Source organism: Pelophylax lessonae (genome assembly GCF_965119305.1).
Source record: "Pelophylax lessonae genome assembly, chromosome: 8".
Lineage (NCBI taxonomy): Eukaryota > Metazoa > Chordata > Amphibia > Anura > Ranidae > Pelophylax > Pelophylax lessonae.
Genome location: NC_138775.1, coordinates 275,122,917 through 275,143,774, shown reverse-complemented (window position 1 = coordinate 275,143,774; position 20,858 = coordinate 275,122,917). Strand labels below are relative to the sequence as shown.

Below are 20,858 nucleotides of genomic sequence, written 5' to 3'. Positions count from 1 at the left end.
CCCAGTCATGTGCCATGGTTCCTTCCTCCTACTCTTACTTCACCACAGGACTTAGGAGTCAGAGGATGAAACCATGGCTTCAGCACACCACAGCTGGGAACACAACCCATTATTTTTTACCACCAAATAAAAGGCCAATTTTTCCTGAAAAAAAAAAAAAGGTATGATGCACCTGATATGTCTCAAGATTTACATACTTTAAAGGGTGTGGCGACTGAAAAAAGATGGAGAAATGCTGCATTAAATCCCCTAATTTACCATAATAAAAATGTTTAACCAGTTTATTAAAGAACATACTAAATTCTGTCTATTGCATGTATATTTGAACTTAAACATTTTTTTTTGTTTTTTTAGCACCTCCACCTATTCCACCCAAAAATATTCCGGCTACTCCACCCAGAACGGCATCGCCACTGACAGTAGGCATAGGTACGCAGTGTTTTCTACATAAAGCTTTGTATTGTTCCCTGTGCTGTGAACTCTACAGGAGATCTTTGCTTTTGTGTAAATGAATGACCTCCATTGTGTTGGAAACTTGCACAAATTGAAAATCACCAGGACCACCGGTAATTTGGGGGCACCAGTTAAGCAGCCCAAAGATAATGCAATTTTCTCCACCATGGGTGGAAGGAAAGAAAGTTGCCCAATTCCTCTATCAACACAGTCAGTATTGATGAGGGAATCCCTCCCACAGCGCTTTTGTGTCCTGCTGGCTGGGTGCCTTCTCTGGTGGCAGAACACTATGGTCACTTTAGGCTGCTAAAGCTACCAGCAGTGATCGCATGAAAGAAATCTGACAAGCTGGTTGTACTGAAGTTGATAGATGGATTGACTTCAGTACAACCAGCGTGCCCATAGATGTATCAAATCTTGGCCAGTACCTGCTGAACCAGCTGAGATTCGATCCATCTATGGCCTTAAAACAACAAAATAGAAATGAAAGACAAAACATTTGAATATAGATATAAAAACATAAATACCTTTTTCCCCCTATTTTTAAGTGATCACATTCCCTCTGTTCTCAGCTGTATCAGAGCTGGGGAAAGGTAAACAGCAGGACACTGATCTTCCCAGTGAATGGCTGTGCAGGGGGGGGGGGGCATGTCTGACCTTTGGAGAAGATCACACAGAGATCCCAGCATAGCTAGAGAACTGACAACGGTGTGTTCTCCTGCCTAATGTGGTCACTTTATAATAGGAAAGCAGAGGGACTGGCAGGAACGCCAGGGATTTTACACAAAGGTAGCAATGAAAAGAGAACAGGAGACTTTCTAATACAGGTACACAGTACAGCAGGCCATATCGGGAATAAAACTTTATGATTTTTTGGAACAATTATGGACCTTTTTCTACAATTATTTGGCTCTCCCACAAGGTGATCTGCACAGCCATTTAACAGAAAATATATAGTCAGGTCAATAAATATTTGGACATTGACACAATTCTAATCTTTTTGGCTCTATACACCACCACAATGGATTTGAAATGAAACAAACAAGATGTGCTTCAACTGCAGACTTTTAGCTTTAATTTGAGGGTATTTACAGCCAAATCAGGTGAAAGGTGTAGGAATTACAAGTTTGTGTGTGTGCCTCCCACTTTTTAAGGGACCAAAACTAATGGGACTATTGGCTGCTCAGCTGTTCCATGGCCAGGTGTGTGTTATTCCCTCATTATCCCATTTACAAGGAGCAGATAAAAGGTCCAGAGTTCATTTCAAGTGTGCTATTTGCATTTGAAATCTGTTGCTGTCAACTCTCAATATAAGATCCAAAGAGCTGTCACTATCGGTGAAGCAAGCCATCATTAGGCTGAAAAAAACAAAACAAACCCATCAGAGAGATAGCAAAAATATTAGGTGTGGCCAAATCAACTGTTTGGAACATCCTTAAAAAGAAAGAACGCACCGGTGAGCTCAGCAACCCCAAAAGACCCGGAAGACCACGGAAAACAACTGTGGTGGATGACCGAAGAATTCTTTCCCCGGTGAAGAAAACACCCTTCACAACAGTTGGCCAGATCAAGATCACACTCCAGGAGTTAGGTGTATGTGTGTCAAAGTCAAAAATCAAGAGAAGACTTCACCAGAGTGAATACAGAGGGTTCACCGCAAAATGTAAACCATTGGTGAGCCTCAAAAACAGGAAGGCCAGATTAGAGTTTGCCAAACCACATCTAAAAAAGCCTTCACAGTTCTGGAACAACATCCTATGGACAGATGAGACCAAGATCAACTTGTACCAGAGTGATGGGAAGAGAGGAGTCTGGAGAAGGAAAGGAACTGCTCATGATCCAAAGCATACCATCTCATCAGTGAAGCATGGTGGTGGTAGTGTCATGGCGTGGGCATGTATGGCTGCCAATGGAACTGGTTCTCTTGTATTTATTGATGATGTGACTGCTGACAAAAGCAGCAGGATGAATTCTGAAGTGTTTCGGGCAATATTATCTATTCAGCCACATGCTTCAGAACTCATTGGACGGTGCTTCACAGTGCAGATGGACAATGACCCGAAGCATACTGCGAAAGCAACCAAAGAGTTTTTTAAGGGAAAGAAGTGGAATGTTATGCAATGGCCAAGTCAATCTGACCTGATCTGAATCTGATTGAGCATGCATTTCACTTGCTGAAGACAAAACTGAAGGGAAAATGCCCCAAGAACAAGCAGGAACTGAAGACAGTTGCAGTAGAGGCCTGGCAGAGCATCACCAGGGATGAAACCCAGCGTCTGGTGATGTCTATGCATTCCAGACTTCAGGCTGTAATTGACTGCAAAGGATTTGCAACCAAGTATTAAAAAGTGAAAGTTTGATTTATGATTGTTAATCTGTCCCATTACTTTTGGTCCCTTTAAAAAGTGGGAGGCACATATACAAACTGTAATTCCTACACTGTTCTCCTGATTTGGATGTAAATACCCTCAAATTAAAGCTGAAAGTCTGCAGTTAAAGCACATATTTGTTTCATTTCAAATCCATTGTGGTGATGTATAGAGCCAAAAAGATTAGAATTGTGTCGATGTCCCAATATTTATGGACCTGACTGTAGGTCTCTATAAGCGCTTTTTAAAGATCAAAACTGTGGAGTTTTTTTCTTTCTTTTTTCTTGAGCAGCTATAGGCAACTACTCCAGATAAGCCCTTTGTTGCTCTGGCACCCGTTCTCCTTTGGTGGTGTATATTTATTTGCTTTTTTTCACAAACTATATATGTATGATTTGTAATGATTGCACTATATGGTTTTAACTTATGAAATTAAATTTCTATATTTATATGAATGATTATTTATACCATATGGTTTTGTGATCACTTATTGTTTTTTGTGTGTTTACACCTACAGTAAAAGATAAGTGGGGGGGTGTATGAGGTTCACTTGCAGTAAGAAGGAGTGCTGCACATTTATTTTTATATTTGTGTATTTTTTTTGATGCAGGTGTTAGCTGCTCTTTATTTAAAAATTTGTATTTATTTAAGCAGCGCAGAGGTATTTTTTTTTCTTCAAAATTTTTCTTAATTAAATTTATAGATAACATACAGTTAATCGTTATACAGTGTTAAATAGTTGTACCGTCTAGATAATGGAACATTCAATAAACATCATCTTAGCAAATGAGACACAGGATATGAAAGGGAGTGTAACATTGCTGGTATTAACGTTAGTTAAATCTAAGTGAGATCTAAACGGGTGATGTGAAAGGGGGAGGGTAGGGAAGGTAAAGAGGGGGATGGGAAGGAAAAGAAAGGAGAAGGAAAGAAGAGAACCAACATCAGCAGGTATCTGGTAGTGAAGCACATAAACCGATATAGACAGAAAATGGGTCATTAGTTCAATATTAGGGTGACTTAACCAGAGTGACCATAAATCTTTGAATTTATCTAGTTGTAGATTATTTCTGGCCACTATGTAGGTATTTTTTTTTTGGGGATTTGTCCTTTAGTCCCGGTTTACACTATAGCGATGCGGGAACACTGCGAATCTACTGCGTGTTCCCACGTCACATTCACAGCACAGGCAGTTCACACTGCCATATGCGAATCGCTGGGGGTGTAAATTCAAAGTTAACGTCACCCCCAGATCATATCGCAGTGCAATCTGACAGTTCGCACATGAATCAGATCGAGTGGTGTGAACCACCACACGATCCGATTCTGCTGTGGACCAAAAAAGGGTCCTGTGGGGGTGTAACTTAAATTTAAATGGACTCCCCCAGATCCGATCGCATATCGCAGTGTGAACCAGCACGCGATCCGATTCTGCTGCGGACCAAAAAAAGGGTTCTGTGCGAGTTCACTGCGATTGCGGTGCAAATTCAGCCATACTAACTGTATTGCTGAATACGCACCGCACAGACATCGCATGTGATTTTAGGAGCAGTGAGCTCTGAATCACATGTGATGTCTGTCATCGCAATAGTGTGAACCGACACAAAGTGTTTGGAGTTTAAAAATGATTTGGCTGCAGCCTGTACGTTATCGCTGTAGCTGACTTTTAATATACTTGCAGTAGCATTGCTAGACCCTGGTACCCAGGGCAGACTGCCCAGCAATGGCTTCCGAAATGCTCCTTTACTCCCCAGAAGCAAAGTGGTTTTGGTTGAATGCACACTAACAACTCAGAGGTGGCCCAACGAGTTTCCAGTATTGAGGCTCGGTTCACATTGGTGCGATAGAAGACAAAATTCCTTTACCTTCCTGACTGATCCAAATTATCCATTTGTGTACCATGTGCTCCCCCTCCCAGACACTGCAGCTCACAGTGGGAGGGTTTCAGCAACAGTGTGTGTGAAATCCCAAAAGCAGTGAATGGGACTTAGCGTGGCCGGGTGCTAATTGACAAGCTGCAGACTTGTGGCTCAGCATTGACCATGCTGATAGCCATGCCCACTGCAACATCATCTTATCCCAGTGTAGTGCAGGCAGGCAGGCACAGCCAAGCCAGTTTATATGGGGGCAGCCATGCATACTCGCTCCGAGCCCCAATCTGTGTGTCCAGAAGACACAGAACAGGGCTCGGCCCCGCCCCCACTCCCTCCCCACTGGCTGTGCTTGACAGGAGCGGGAGCCAATGGCAAGCATACTAAAAGGTTTTTTACCTTCATGTATAGAATTCATGAAGGTAAAACACCTTCAACCTTTAAAACCACTTTAAGCTTGGGTTTTAAACATCTATATTTTTTTACATGCTCCAGTAGTCCCTTTTAGACATATTGAAGGTAGCTGCCATTTAACTTTCTCCATTGCTAAGCTTTGTAGCACTACTATCATATTAAGCATTCACAAATGGGCTTACCAAGCTGGGTGAGCTTGGCCTACAGACATTCTTCTATGGTCACTCAAAGCAAAGTGACCCCACAGATAGCTGGCAACTTCTAGTGCCATAATGTCTTTAGTGTGCCAGGATAGCATCCAGATCAGCAGCAGTACCCCCTCTCCCCATCCCATAAATCCCCAAACTGCAAGACATGGCTCAAACATGCACACTCCCTATAATATGTTTACGTGTATAGGGTGGAGATAGTAATCACCGCAAGCTAAACTCCAATATGTTACATGGCATCTTTTGGTGTCTACAATGGTTGATCTCACTGAAGAATGTGAGAATTACAACTCTGCTCTGAGAAGCATTGCAGTATATTTGCCAACTTATTACAGGAACCTGCATTAGATAAACTTCACTGGCAGGATCAACAGGTATTTGTTAAACTTTACAGGAGGCTCAGAGAAATCGAATAGGCCCCCGATCTCTCCATAAAGAGTACCTGTCATCGCTATTGCTGTCAAAACCTTTTGACAGCAATAAAAGTGATCACATTTTTTTTTTTTAAATCCTGTAAAAATAAAATAAATAAATTGAAAAAAAATTTTTTAAAGCACCCCCGTCACCCCATGCTCACACACTGTGGCAAATGCATAGACCGGTCCCGCACGCATATGTAAACAGTTATCGCGACACATGTGAGGTATCCCCACGATCGTCAGAGCGAGAGCAATAATTCTAGCACCAGACCACCTGCGTAAGTCTAAACAGGTAACCTGCAAAGGCTTTTAAATAGTCACCTATGGATAAATTAAATTACTGTAGTTTGCCATTCCATGTGCGTGTGCAGTTTTAAAGCATGACATGTTAGGTATCTGTATAGCTCGGTGTAACATAAGTTTTCACTTTATACAAACAAATTGAGCTAAGTTTACGGCTTTGTTTTTTTAAATTTATTAAAGTGTATTTTTCCCCAAAAAATTGCTACGCAAATACTGTGTGGCATAAAATATTGCAACAACCAGCATTTTATTCTCTAGGGTCTCTGCTTAAAAAAAAAAATATATATATATATATATATGTGTGTGTGTGTGTGAGACTGTGTGTGTATGTATGTATGTGTATATATATATATATATATATATATATATATATATATATATACATATATACATATATATAATGTTTGGCGGGGTTCGAAGTATTTTTCTAGTAAAAAAAAAAAAAAAAAGTAGATTTTTACATGTATATGAGAAGTGTCAGAATTGGCCCACTATTGAGGTGATTAAACAGTACCTTATTTATATAAATAGTGGTATGAGTCTCGCGCTGTTTAGAGGATTTCCTATATATATATAACAACCCTTAAAGCTGCGTATACCCGTTCTGTGGACCAGACAGTTTATAAACAAGTATTTAAAAGGGTGGGGAGGTACCGCGCTTCAGGGAAATAGTATAAAGGTATAACTAAATATTATGAACACCATCACAGAGACAATTTTATTGATTGAGGCTACATTCACACCTGAGCGTAGCGTTTTTCGCGCGTTTTTTACCGCGATTTTACCGCGATTTTTGCAGCGTTTTTTACCGCGATTTTACCGCGATTTTTACCGCGATTTTTGTGCAGGCGTTTTTAGATTGAATAGAGATCAATGGAAAACGCCTGTAATCTGCCCAAAAAGAAGCTCATGTACTTTTTTGAGCGTTGGGCGTTTTGTATACAGCGTCAAAACGCTCAGATGTGAACAGGGGCCATTGAAATGAATAGGATTTGTCTTGTTGGGCGTTTTGAGAGCTGATCCTAGAGCAGAAAAACGCCCCAAAACGCCTAGATGTGAACGGAGCCTTAGAGTTTTTTCTAATATTTATTTGAACACTATCACACTATATTTACTATTTAGTTATACCTTTATACTATTTCCCTGAAGCGCAGTACCTCCCCCCTTTTAAGTACCTTATTTATAGCTTTTTCTCTCTTCCATTTGAGTTGCCTCAGCCAGTTACCACTTATATGCAGAACTCTTGCAGTGATGCAGTTCCAGTAGCTCTCCTAAAGTTTTCTATAGGTATCTCCTAACTTGGCGCACCGATTGTCAAGTCATGCCAGTTGTGGATCCACAGCATAGGCAGAATTACAAGATGTAGTGTGAAACCATTCTACGCATCCTTTGCTGTCTTTGTTTTTCTGTCAGGATCTTAGTGGGTAGGAGCACTTGATCTGAGCCAGCTGAGCAACTGATGATACCATATAATGATATTTAAATACGATTAGTAGCTGTGGATCTAGCTCTGTTAGGGCTGGTGAATCATTCTACTTGACTTAGCAAATTAAAGTATGGTTCTAAAGTGAATTAAACAAAAAGCAGGCAGACTTTTTATGTCTTGTATGCCCATTCTGCCCTCTCTCTCTAATGATGTTGTGTTTTTAGAGATGCCAACAAATCAGGGGGCAATGAAATCCTTAAAGCAAACCTTTGCCTTGCCTTTAAAAAAGAAAACACTAAATGCAGTCACTATACACAACAGCATCTCCGCCTAAACCTAATAAAATTTTAAAGTAATGCTTCTCTACTGCCAACATACCTGTAGGCCATTTTCACAATGACAGAAGCCTGCCATAAAAACTGCAAATCCTTTTCATGGCTCCATCCGGTCGTCTTACTAAATTGGAGCAGTCATTAGGATGAGTGCTCCTAGCACCATCCTCCTCTTGAGGGCCTCACCTGCACAGTAGACTATCCTCCTGTCAGTCCAGATGAGCTCAGCGGCTGCTACAGGAGAGAGAGAGAGCGCGCTTCACATGTGCGGCTCTCTGGAAAAGGTCTGTTCTCCCTTCTATAGCATGCTAGGGTGTAATGATATCCCATACTGGACACACGAAAAGCTGTAGCAAGTGCCACGTTGTTCAGTCATTATAGGTCAGCCATGACAGTCTGGCAGAACAATTACACATTGAGCAGTGATTACCCCCTCCGTCCTCCTTTAATTCATGGAATGCATAGGTTTTACACTTCAAAAGAGCAGTTATCTCAACTCAGAGACATCAGAAACAAGCACTTAGGCCTATGCAAAGCTGTAAACTGCTGATTGAGTCCTGGCAGGATGTTTGTTTCTGCTGTCTAGGCCTATCGTAAAACCATGACCAAATCCATTAAGGATACCCATAACTAATGAGGATCGTAAAAGGCAATCAAAGAGCTCTGCCCAAAGGGTAACAAATACACACAGGATTCATAAACTCAGACAGGTACATGACCAGTTAATATTAAGTATATATTTGGATGAGAAATGTCATACTGAACAAATTAAGGCCATACATGACCACACTTGCACATATAGAAGGGAAGAAAGCTGTCAGATATTCCCTGGGTGATAAGTTTATCTGAGATACTTTGTGCTTAGTATCCGTGGATGCGAAATTAAATGCTGAACGATAATCTATCAGTTTAAAGAATGTAACCGGTACATATTGGAAGATATGAATAGTGGTAAAAAAACTGTCTAAAGAGGAGGGACATGATATTGTCATAAACCCAGGACAGCTCATGGCCACTCCGTTTTATTGGTCAGGGGCATCTGCCATCACCCCTTTGATCCAAGAGAAAAAACAGGAAGTGAGAAGAAATCCCTGAAAATAAAGGGAATCCATGGGGACCCCCAGGTCACCAGAACTAGTGTCCCCATTGGAAGATTTCCCTACTATTTATTTTCTGGGGCAACCCAAAGTTTGGGATTTACTTTTGCTTTCAATTTCAATGTAAATGGTTAACAGGACAAATAGAGAGGGTGAATCTCCTTAATGGGACACAGACAGCAATAAAACTGACAGGGGTTCTAATCCCTCTCCACTCAATCCAAAACGAAAGAAAACGTTTTGCCTTTAGTTATACTTTGAGTTGCCATGATGTGTAGGACATACACTAACGTTACAAATACTTCAACAAAATATTACTCTTGAACTATACTAATGTTTTACTGAAGGTTTCTTTCATAAGAAAATTCATTTTTGTCTTTTTCCCCATTTTCCTCATAGATCAAGCTACAGTTTCAGAAGATGAACTGAGAGAAACAGACGCCAGTGATGAACAACTTTCAACGATCAGTAATTTGGACAGTATTTTCGGCCCTGTACTATCCCCCAGGTCTGTGGCCGTTGCCTCTGAAGATAAATGGGTCAGGTTTTCTGACACTTCCCCAGATCCGAGCTCTCCCATCCCCGCTCCTTGTAGAATGGCTGAGTCCCCTTCAGCACCTGAAGAACCTGAAAGCCCATGTGAACCTTCTTCGCCGCCACCACCACCACCCCCTGCAGAAATATGTCGAAATATACCTTCCCCACTCAATCTGGAAGAGGTCCACAAGAAAATAGCAGAACAGTCATTCGTTAAGGATGAAGTAATAGAAACAGCGTCTCCTAAAGATTTTGGGTTGGCACAAAGAGCTACACCGCCTCCACCTCCGCCCCCCACATACAGGACTGTGGTGTCTTCTCCTGGACCAAGTTCAAGTAGTGGCACTGGAAGCGCTAGTGGTACATTTTTACAATCTTTTATATTGGAAATGCCAATTGTTGTTTTTAAAGTTTGCCTGTCATTCTTTTAATAGGCATTAGAAATCAGGGGAGGGGGTGTATTTTTCCCCAATCGTCTTCCAGGACAGCCCATGAGGGAGAAGCACCTCCTCCACAGGAACAGGAAATGCATCACCAATACACTTTAAAAGGCAGTCCCTCTGCTGAACTGGTCAGTTTTTGTATTTCCTCAGGTCATGGGAGATGCGTCACCCAAAACCTGGGTGAGGGAGGCCTCTGTTCTCTGGCTTTGTTTTTTTTCTACCCACAATTTTAACTACCTGGCTCCACTGGGAGCAGCTAGTAGGATTTTCTGAAAGCTGACCCTCCAATACCACCCCTCAGACAGGAAAGTGGTAGCTTGGTTCCCTTTCTACTGTGCCTGGCGAAGGCCATTACTGGAAGTGGCATACTCCCCTGACAGGAACCGGCACAGGCAGCATGTGTCCCCAGCCAGGTGTCTGGGTGCATGCGCTGTCTGCACTACAGGACATTTTTTAGCGGGGGGCTCGTGCGGTAGCTACATTTGGTTTGTGGCCTGTCTGTGTTCCTGTGTGACCGGATGATGCACGGGCAGTAATCCTGGTAGGGGAAAAGTCATTTTCAGGGGCCGGAGACTCTGGTTCCAAGACTGTTTTTCTCTGTCGCTCATTGACAGACATAGTCCTCGTTGATTCAACACACTCGGGTTATGCTGCCCTCCACAGGAGTAGGACTAGACAGCAAAGAAAATACTCTGGCCACACCCTAGGGGCAGTCCCCGAGGGTATATCCTCTCTCTCTCTGCTACAGCAAATCAGTTTTTTTCTGTCTAGTCAGGATTAAGGACCTAGATACCTTGCTGGGATCTTCGGTCCTGGCAGAATTTTTTTCTTAGAAAGATTTTTAGACAGCTTTTTTCTCCAGTGTTCCTGTGAGATCTTCAAGCAAGAAAGCTGAACTGGGCGACGGGCTGGATGTTGAGATCCAGTGGTCACCCCAGTTCAGCCTGCGAGCGCGTGCAGGCCATAGCTCCGCGCTGGGTCGGCCGCGACATAGTCCCACTGGACGGGGACTGACCCTACGAGTTAAACGTCTCGCTGAAACGCCAAAGACCATGAGTCACGGCGTCCGTATTGGTCGTCAGCCCTCCCACCTCGGTGGAGAGGGGTACTGTCAGGAGTTGGCGCCCGCCTGGTTCCGGTATGGTGAGTAGTATGTTCCCCCCTTTCCCCTGACGGGTCTTGTGCTGAACGCGGGCCCCTCTCTGTATGGTAAGGATGGGTTCCCCTCTATCCTATAACATGGCACAGATTCTCCTATTTTGAGTGTGATTTTTGTGTATAAAAAGCCAGGAGGCTTGGTTTGGGAGCTGACAATCTAATTGCAAGTATGTTTAAATGATTGTAATCAGTGGCAGTACTAGAATCTTACTGTGATAGATATGGTATCCTACCTGTCAGAAGCCACAGGACATGTATACTGCTTTCCAGGTCATTCCTCCAGCAAAAGCATGCCTCCCGACGGCCACGCGGTCCGCCAGGGTCCGGTACCGCCGGCCACGCGGATCTCCATGTAGAGAGAGGTCTATTGATGCCGAGATACTCTGCAGTCACGCCGCTATTCTGTAAGAGGCCGCCGCCATTCTCTGGTAGATCGCACGAGGCCGCCATTTTGGCGTAGCCTCGTGTCTCCAGCATGGGGGCGGCCATGTTTGAGGTGACTCAAACACCTCGTGGAGCTAGGGGAGGCGCCGGAAGGCGTACAGAGGGGCGGAGCCGCCTCCTTTCTCCCGGGCAGCCAGCCAAGAGACTTCCTGTCTGTTCTAGACAGTGCTGAGACAAGTTGCAGTAAACTCTGAGCATCAAGTGGTGAGCCTGGGGGTCTATCTCTCTCTCTCTCTCTCGCTCGATAGGGGTCCCTAAGCAGGTAACATTGAGGGGCTTTGTGGCGCTGGGGGTCTGGAAAAAAAAAAAAAAGTTTATTTTGTTTTGGATTTATTTTTTTCCGGGTAGTAACTGGAATTATCATGGACCCTGCCACACAGGTAACCCCACCTGTTTCCCTCGAGGGGGCTGCGGGACCCGCCGGTGCACAGAGTATAGATGCATTTACAGTAGTTTTGGAGTCTTTGGTGGCTCGGGTGGAGACGGCCTGTCAGGAACGGGGGTCAAGAAAGCGACCCCCGCCTACCCCTATATCATCTGACACTTCAGACTCAGATTCTGAGATGGTCATTGCAGCTGCAGGTCCCTCTGCAAGGGCTGTTGTCTCAGGTAAAGTTCCTTCAGACAGTGAGGAGGACGTTCATGCTTCCGCCATAATTCGGGAAGAAGCATTGGTGGACGCACTAGTTGTGGCGGTTCGGGAAACCTTAAGACTTGAGGTTTTACCGGCAGAGGCAATTGAAACAGAGATTCCCTAACAAACCCACCAAAACGGTGAAGGTTTTTCCTGTACCCAAGTGTTTTGGTAATAAAATTAAAGAAGAATGGGAGCATTCTAAGCGTACCTTTACTATTTCCAAGCGTATTGCTAGACGCTATCCGTTTGAGGAATCCTTCATTAAGAAATGGACGGTACAACCAGTGGTGGATCCACCTATTTCCAGACTGAATAAAGCCACGGTTATTCCAGTGGAGGACACTTCGTCCTTTAAGGACCCGGTGGATCGGAAGGTAGAAGCGGAGTCCCGCACATCTTTTCCCTGATAGGGTCAGCCTTTAGACCAGTAATTGTCATTGGTCTAGTTTCCCAGACACTAACGGAATGGGCGAGATTGGTGCGCCAGGACCTGAAGGGGAAAGATATCCCCCAGGGAACATCTGAATTGATGGAACAGATCATACAAGGACTACAGTTAGTCTGTGACGCAGCCTTGGATGCTACCCCCCTATTAGGGCATGCATCTATGTCAGCGGTAATCCTCAGACGTGTGCTGTGGTTAAAATGCTGGTCAGCGGACCTAGGTTCCAAAAAGACCTTAACGAATCTCCCATTTCAGGGGAATCGCCTATTTGGGGCCACCCTAGATGAGATCATTAAGGATGCCACTGGGGGCAAGAGCACTTTCTTGCCACAGGCTGCTAAAGCTAAAGGACCTCGTAACAAGCGGGGACCTTTCTTTACCGCCCATAAAGGGTTTGTGCGCCCGACTGGAACAAGTGGGAAAGGCAAGGCTCCTCCAGGAGGGTTCAAGAAGGGCTGGTCGGACAGACAAAAGACCGACTCAGCCAAACCTGAAGCAAAGGATTACACAGCCTGAAGGTGCGCCCCCACCCAGCTTGAGGGTGGGGGGACGTTTTCACCGGTATTCAGGGCATTAGATCGAGCACCGACCACTGCTACCGGTGCGATTTTTCCCTTCCAACATTTAAGTACTACAGGGAGCGGTAGTTACCATTCCCTGAACAGATCTTTTTCTTTACCTTTTCCAAAGATTAGTCTCAGTTCCCCACAAGAATCTGATCTGGGTTGAACAGACAGACCAAGAAGCCTCTAGCCGGGTGACTTCGGTCCCTGAGGTTCAACCAGGAGAGATCACCGTTCCTTATAGGAATCAGGTGTCTGATAAATGTGTGGGAACGGAGAACGATCAGACTTTGTCGGATGGTCGGGGCCAGATAGCTCTAGGGCTGCCTGGTTCAGATCCAGTCAGCGCCAGTGGTCCTAGAAATTCTAGGCTGGCCTCGTCAAGCCGATCTACCCGACTTGGACATGCGAGTCGCGGACGTTCCTTGGGAACTTCGTCTCAGGGAGTGTCCGCGGTCTCAAGGACCAATCTTCCATCGTGCTTTACAGTCGCTGGTTTTAATGGCCTGGCCATTGAGACCCAGGTACTGAAGGACAGAGGGTTGTCAGCTTCAGTTATTCCTACCCTTATTAAAGCAAGGAAAGCAACTTCCAGCAAGGTCTATTATCGCACATGGAAGACGTATATCGCGTGGTGCGAATCTTTAGGGATTCCTCCACGTACCTATTCGGTGACTCGAATATTGGCCTTTCTGCAAAAAGGGGTTGAGCAGAAACTAGCCTTGAGCACCATCAAGGGTCAAGTTTCAGCATTAGCAATCTTCTTTTAGAAACCTTTAGCTACTAAGTTCTTGGTGCGGAATTTCATCCAGGGGGTGCGGCACCTGGCTCCACCAGTCCGCGCGCCCTTACCGCCCTGGGATCTTAATTTGGTTTTGTCGGTTCTACAGAAACCTCCTTTTGAAAACATCAGGGAGATTCCCTTGCTTACTTTATCCCAGAAGGTAGCCTTCTTGGTGGCTATCACTTCTGCACGCAGGGTGTCAGAACTGGCTGCATTATCATGCCAGTCCCCATACTTAGTGATTCATAGGGATAAGGTAGTGCTTCATCCTAAGCCATCCTTTCTTCCTAAGGTGGTTTCAGACTTTCATCTGAATGAAGATATTGTGCTACCTTCCTTGTGTCCTCAGCCCAATCATCATCGGGAACATGCGTTGCATTCCTTGGATGTGGTTCAGGCAATCGGTATACCTGAAGGCGACGGAATCGTTCCGTAAGACGGATTCACTTTTTGTGATCCCGGATGGCCCCAGAAAGGGGTTGCCTGCATCTGCCGCGACTATCTCCAAATGGATCAGACAGACGGTGGTACAGGCTTATTCTATTAAGGGTCGGAATCCTCCGTTCCCTGTTAGGGCGCACTCCACTCGAGCGCTCAGTACTTCCTGGGCCTATCGCCATCAGGCGTCAGTGGTCCAGGTATGTAAGGCGGCCACCTGGTCGTCGGTACATACCTTTACAAAATTTTATAAGATTGATGTGATGGCATCGGCGGATGCCTCATTTGGCCGCAAGGTTTTGCAGGCCGCAATTTGAGGAGACCGGTGGTCTACCTCGAGTCTTTTTTTCTGTTGGAAAATTTCTGTTGAGTCTCATCATTGAGGATGAGCATTGTAAGCTTCTAGTTGGCACCGGTTGGGCCTTCTAGATTGGATTTGATTTCCATTTTCCCACCCCTCATTTGTGGTACTGCTTTGGGACGTCCCGAGTGTGTTGAATCAACGAGGACTACGTCTGTCAATGAGCGACAGAGAAAAACTGATTTTTGTAAAATCTTACCGTAAAATCCTTTTCTCTTAGCTCATTGACAGACGTAGTACCCGCTCCTCTGTTTTTGAGTTGGGTTGGGTTAAATTCTCTAAACACTGCTTTGTGACATAACTGATTTGCTGTAGCAGAGAGAGAGAGGATATACCCTCGGGGACTGCCCCTAGGGTGTGGCCAGAGTATTTTCTTTCCTGTCTAGTCCTACTCCTGTGGAGGGCAGCATAACCCGAGTGTGTTGAATCAACGAGGACTACGTCTGTCAATGAGCTAAGAGAAAAGGATTTTACGGTAAGATTTTACAAAAATCCGTTTTTTTTTCGCGTAGGGGAAGGGCTAGCTGGTGCCTTTTAAATACTTTCCTTCAAGCACGGGCTGTCGGGAAGCTACAGGTGGAGGAGCTAATACTGCATCTTGGATTTAATGCAGACTATAGCGGATACAGGCACCTTTGGCACCAGCAGGACACAGGGTAAGATGGAGGTTGCTCTACCTACCTACTTTCACTTGTGTTTTTCTCCTAGGTTTTCACCTAGCCTGTATTTTGTCACCTTGGACCTCTTGAGTTGGGGTGATGTGACAGGGCACTGTTGTGCTCTCCCTGTTTACCAGGGAAGATGATGAACCTGCATAGTGCCAAGATCCCCTAGTCCTGTGCTGTTGGCTGTAGGGGATCCTCAGAAGGTGGAGCGGGTGGGGGATTTACTGGCCCCACTACTCCTCCTTAGCTGGATTCATGTTGTGGGTCCAGCAAAAAGTCATCTTCCTCTACTTGAAGGGGAGAGGATCATGATTCTTTCAGTGAGTATAGTTGCTAAATTACCTGGCAGTAAGGGAACACAGTAGATTAAAACTTTAGGGGTTATTGCATTAATTATCTCTAATTGTTTCTATTATCTGTTACCTGGGTATGACCGCCTCACAGGTTTTTGGTTTACCTCCCCACACACGGTGCAATTTTCAGTCTGTTAGGTAGAGCTGACAGAAGTTTGATCTCCACCTGTCTCACAGAAACCTTCTATTCCCATTAGAGAGCTGGGAAGGATGAAGTGTAAACTCCTAAGCTCTTGATGGACTAGTTACCTGGTATACTTTGTCTTCACTCACTTGGGGTCTGACTATACAAACCTCCAGTGGAGGGGTCGGTCTCATGGTAAATGTACAGCCTTAGCACAAGGCTTTTTGATCCTAAGGTTTTATGTTATGCTTCACAGGGGTCTGAGAAGTAATCATTTTTGCTCCACCTTTCTCAGAGCTTTCCATTCCCACTAGAGCAGAGTGAAGAGGGTGAAGTGTAAACTCTTAAGCTCTTGATGGAAGACTGGTTACCTGGTATACTTTGTGCTCACTCACTTGGGATCTGACTATTTAAGCCTCAGGGAGAGGTCTGTCTCGTGTCAAATTTACAGCCTTAGAACAAGTCTGTCTTTTAGGCCTAAGATTTAATGTTCTACATTGCATCTTTGGTGTGATGCATAGTAACCATTTTTGTGCTACTGGGTTTGCATGTGGAGCACAAAGGAGGAAGTGTAAACTCCAGAGCTTTTAAAGGACTTGTCACCTGGTGTACTGTGACTTTACTCACTTGGGATTTGACCATACATGCCTCAGTGGTTATGTGGGGTTTATCTTTGCCAAACACACGGTCTGTCTCAGGATGAATGTACAGCCTTAGCACAAGTCTGTCTGTTGGGCCTAAGATTTTATATTGTACTTTGCATCTTTGGCCTAATTTGTGGTAACCATTTTTTACTACCAGTTTTGTATGTAGTGTCACATTATGTCTACATGGGACTCTTCTGCCTAGACTCTGGCCAGGACCTGAAGTTCAGGTCCAGGATTTATTTATACATTCTGCTGTTGTATTTCACCCCTGCTTACTGCCACCTGTAACCTCTAGAGATACCCCAAAGTTTGGATATTTCTCTAGATAATCTGTTGCAGAAGAGGCTTCTGTCTTAAATGGGGCAGCACCAGAGGTCTCCAGTAGTGTCAGCAGCAGATATTTAACTCTCTTTACCACAAAATGTATTCTATATGTATACTGATATATATATTGCAAATATATAATACATTTATGTAATGTCTTATATTGCATGTCCGCACTTGGTTTTGTCTGGGGTTGCAGCCAGTTATACTTTAAGCCCTTGTCAGGGTAGATGTTGTACTCATGTACTTCTGATCTCCATCCCATTCCATAGTATTAACTATCTAGGTAGGTAATTTCTTATACAGCTTGGTAACGCTTGTTTTGCAGAGTTCTGCAGCCAGTTAGTGTTTTAACACTAGGACAAAGAGGTTGTGTGTACTTTTGGTGTTATCCATCCTAGACCACTGTTTAAGACCTCAACATGACTTCTTGTAGTGAATGTGTCATCTAGTTAGAACATATAGAGAATGTCATGGGCTTTCTCTGCAGCATGAGTGTAATGCTAGAACCATTAACACGCTACATCTTTTACCATGTGCTTTACTTATGAGCACTGGGGATATCTCTCTTGTACCACAGTGGTTCCCTCTTCATAGCTTCCTTGCACATGGGTAGAAACTCGGTTTCTCCAATGTTTTAAGGCATTTTTTGGAGTGTCTTGTCTTGCTTTGCTTCACTTAGTGTGCAGTGTTGCAACAAATTTACATTTGCAACCTTAAGTCCATTTTGCAGGTCATGCATTGTATTTAAGCATTTTGGGGTGGTGTCTATCCTGTATCAAAATGTCATCTCTTCCATGGTGCTATGTGTAGATGGTATGCTAGTTTATATTGCTGCATTTATGTAGTGTGTGTCCTTGTGCTACAAGAAATGTTGGTACAGGGTTATAACCATATTTTGCATGGGCAGCTCAGTGGCTTGGTGGTTGACACTTCTGCCTGGCAGCCCTGGGGTCATCGGTCCAGATCCAACAATGCCTTTTAGAGTCCTGTATGTTTACCAAGTATGCAAGTGGTGCTAAAAGCCGTGGCTGGCAAAGGCAGAACATAAAGACAAACACAGCCAGCAGCAGCGCCTCCTAATCTTCAGCAATCATTGCATTAAGTGAGGTGGTAGTGGTTGCAGGCATGAATAAATAGGTGGTAGTGGTTGCAGGCATGAATAAATATGTGCAATTAGTCACATATGTGCTCCAATTAGAATAATGAGCGGTGCTTTTGGAGGCTTGTTCTAGTGAATTTTGGGCATCCCAGAATATTCTGGAGGTACGGTAGTCATGTCGGCGTTTTAGGCCAATCCCCTACTGCTTATTCTTTTCAGGTGGCAGTGATGGCCCAGTAGCTTGAAGTATCAGCATTGCTTGGGGTATCAGCGTGTCGCCATTTACCAAAGCTATTCAAGGCATGAAATCTCATATAGGTGCTTAAATGAATATTACAATATAATATTTCAGTAGCGCAGAATGATGGTACCTATTGACCACACTTATATGATTAGTCACTGCAGCAAAAAGTAGTAGCAGTAGTGGCCGCCGTCATTGGGGATGTCAGAAGTCGGAAATGACGAAACGCGCTGGGGCGTAACCATACGGCGTCGACAGCCTGTCCATCATAGAGGGGTGCGTGTCTCCGGAGGTCATTTGTACCAGCGTGGAGCTGGTGGGAGCACTGACGGCGGCCACTACTCATGATACTGACAGCCTATATGTGATTATTACTGCTCAAACAAGTGAGTGCAATGTGTGATGTTTTTATGCAATAAAGCTTCAGTGTAAACGGTATCACGCTAGTGGAGGCTTGTTTGTTTATATCTCTAAATACACATGTAAGAGGAGGTACCACTATAGAGCAGCTGAATCGCACTGGAAGGAGCACATGATTGGCTGATACGCTCGTTTGCCTGATCCATGAGAGTGGGTAGGCAATTTCATCTGGTGAGTCTCCCATCTCTCTGCAGTTTTCCTGACACATGGGTGGTGGAGTGTGAGGGTGTCCCTGTAAGTGCACAAGTGCTTCCTTCCTGGATTAAGTCTCAAGTTAATGTGTATATGCTTTTATGGACTTTTTAAAAAGGACTGTTTAGTACTACTTTACAGTCTGAGTTGGGTCCGTGCATCAGTGTTTTTGCTGCAGTGACTAATCATGTAAGTGTGGTCAATAGGTACCACCATTTTGCGCTACTGAAATTATATTTTGTGATATTCATTCAAGCACCTATATGAGATTTCATGCCCTGACTTTACTTCTGTATAAGTAGCAGCATTGAGATATTTCTGTGATAAATTTTCCCTATACTCCTGAGTTTACAGGTTCATTTTACACTTTTTTGCCAGTTACGGGGTAATTTTTGTAAGTGATATTGAGCATATAACAAAGCTTTTGTGTATATATCATGTTGTTCTTACACAGTGAAGATTAACATGGGTCCCTGAAGAGATAGTGTGTGTCTCTAGGCACAGGGCTTTGTCACATTCATTTACAAGGATGTAAGTGGGGGAAAACCACTAGACGTATGCCTTTATAGCAGATCCTCATGTTTATATTCTATATAGGATGGTGGTTTTTAGATCTCCACCATAGTTCAGACCTAGTTGTTCCATCTAGTGTCTGTTGGGGCTAGTCTCTATTGAGAATTTACGATAACTGGGTCCACCATATCTGATAATTATGGTAATTCCAAGGGCGGCAGAGATCTTTGGACTTAATAAATCCCCCCCCCCCCCCCCCAAATATAGTAAGTTCTTGATAATCCTCTCATGGACTGTCCTGGAAGACGATTGGGAAAAACCTGAGTTAAGCCCCGTACACACGATCAGATTATCGAAAGATCTGTCGTCCGTTTTTTGTGGCATGCTAGTCTGATGTGGAAAGTGAAGAGGTTTTTTCATACGAATTTTCCCGTATGACAGAATTCTACTTCAGAAGTGATGTCATGTGTTGGATTGGTTTGTATGTGTTCTTTCGTCTCTGAGCATGCCTAGTCTTGCTCTTTAAGATTTTTTTCCATCTAAATCTGTACTAATGAGACGAAAATCGGACCTTGTATTACGGACAGCAAAAATTTTCTAGCCTGCACATCAGGATTTTGTCAGCCGAAAAGTCGGAGTCGGCTGTGGAAAGCACCATACTAACAATCCGAAAATCAGCAGATCGGTCATCGGACGAAATTTCCCTTAAGATTTTCTTATTGTGTGTACGGGCCTTTAGACCTACCGGTAACTGTTTCCAGGAGTCTTCCAGAAAAGCCAGGTTCCCACCCTTATGTTAATGAGTGTTTTATGTTTGTATATGCTTTAAGGTTTTGTCCTTCGGTTCTTGTTTTAAAACTGACCAGTTCAGTAGAGGGACTGCCTTTTAAAGTGTATTGTTGATGTGTTTCCTGTTCCTGTTGGAGGAGGTGCTTCTCTCTCATGGGCTGTCCTGGAAGACTCCTGGAAACAGAGTTACTGGTAAGTCTAACTCCGTTTTTTTTTTTTTTAACCATTGATAAAGGTTTTTAGTTTGCAATTGGTCTTTTTGTGAAAGTTGGGATAACCTTGTTTTTTTTTTTTTTTTTTTGTTTTTTTTTTCTCTTTATTTTTTTTTAATTACATGTGCCTTTTACCATTTTCAAGGTTCCCAATTTAATGTGTTTTACAATCCCATTATGATAAAACAAAAAAAAAAAGTATTTGTCATGGGGATATAAAACTAGGTCCAGTTGGCCTTGGTCCACATCTAAGTCTTAGGAAGAATTGTTATTTATGTGATAAAAATGCAAAACGCCTTTTTCAAATGGCTGCAAGTTGACCTTGGGGATTGATCTTCATCCGTGCAGAATGTACAAAGTAGTTTGTGCTTAAAGTAATTTTGTCACAAAGCTGGGAAATTTAATCTTACACACATAATGAAAAAACTGCATTAGGGTTACCATCAGTGAAAGGTCAGCTAGGGTCACATTAAAGGATTAAACGGCTTAAGGTGATATTAAAGGTTAATGAAAAAAAAAAAAAACTAACATGTCATACTTCCCTTCTCTATGCAAAGGTTTTTAACAGAGCGG

General features: G+C 43.7%; 1 protein-coding gene across 1 annotated transcript in view; it reads left to right on the top strand.

The window, feature by feature from the left end:
• The window catches only part of SGIP1 (SH3GL interacting endocytic adaptor 1), a 318,128-nt gene that overhangs the window by 163,045 nt on the left and 134,225 nt on the right, over positions 1 to 20,858 (top strand). Inside the window, exons 12-13 of the mRNA XM_082265257.1 lie at positions 355 to 429; positions 9,293 to 9,790. Of these exons, the coding sequence (XP_082121383.1) occupies positions 355 to 429; positions 9,293 to 9,790 (573 nt within the window). The remainder of the gene's footprint in view (positions 1 to 354; positions 430 to 9,292; positions 9,791 to 20,858) is intronic.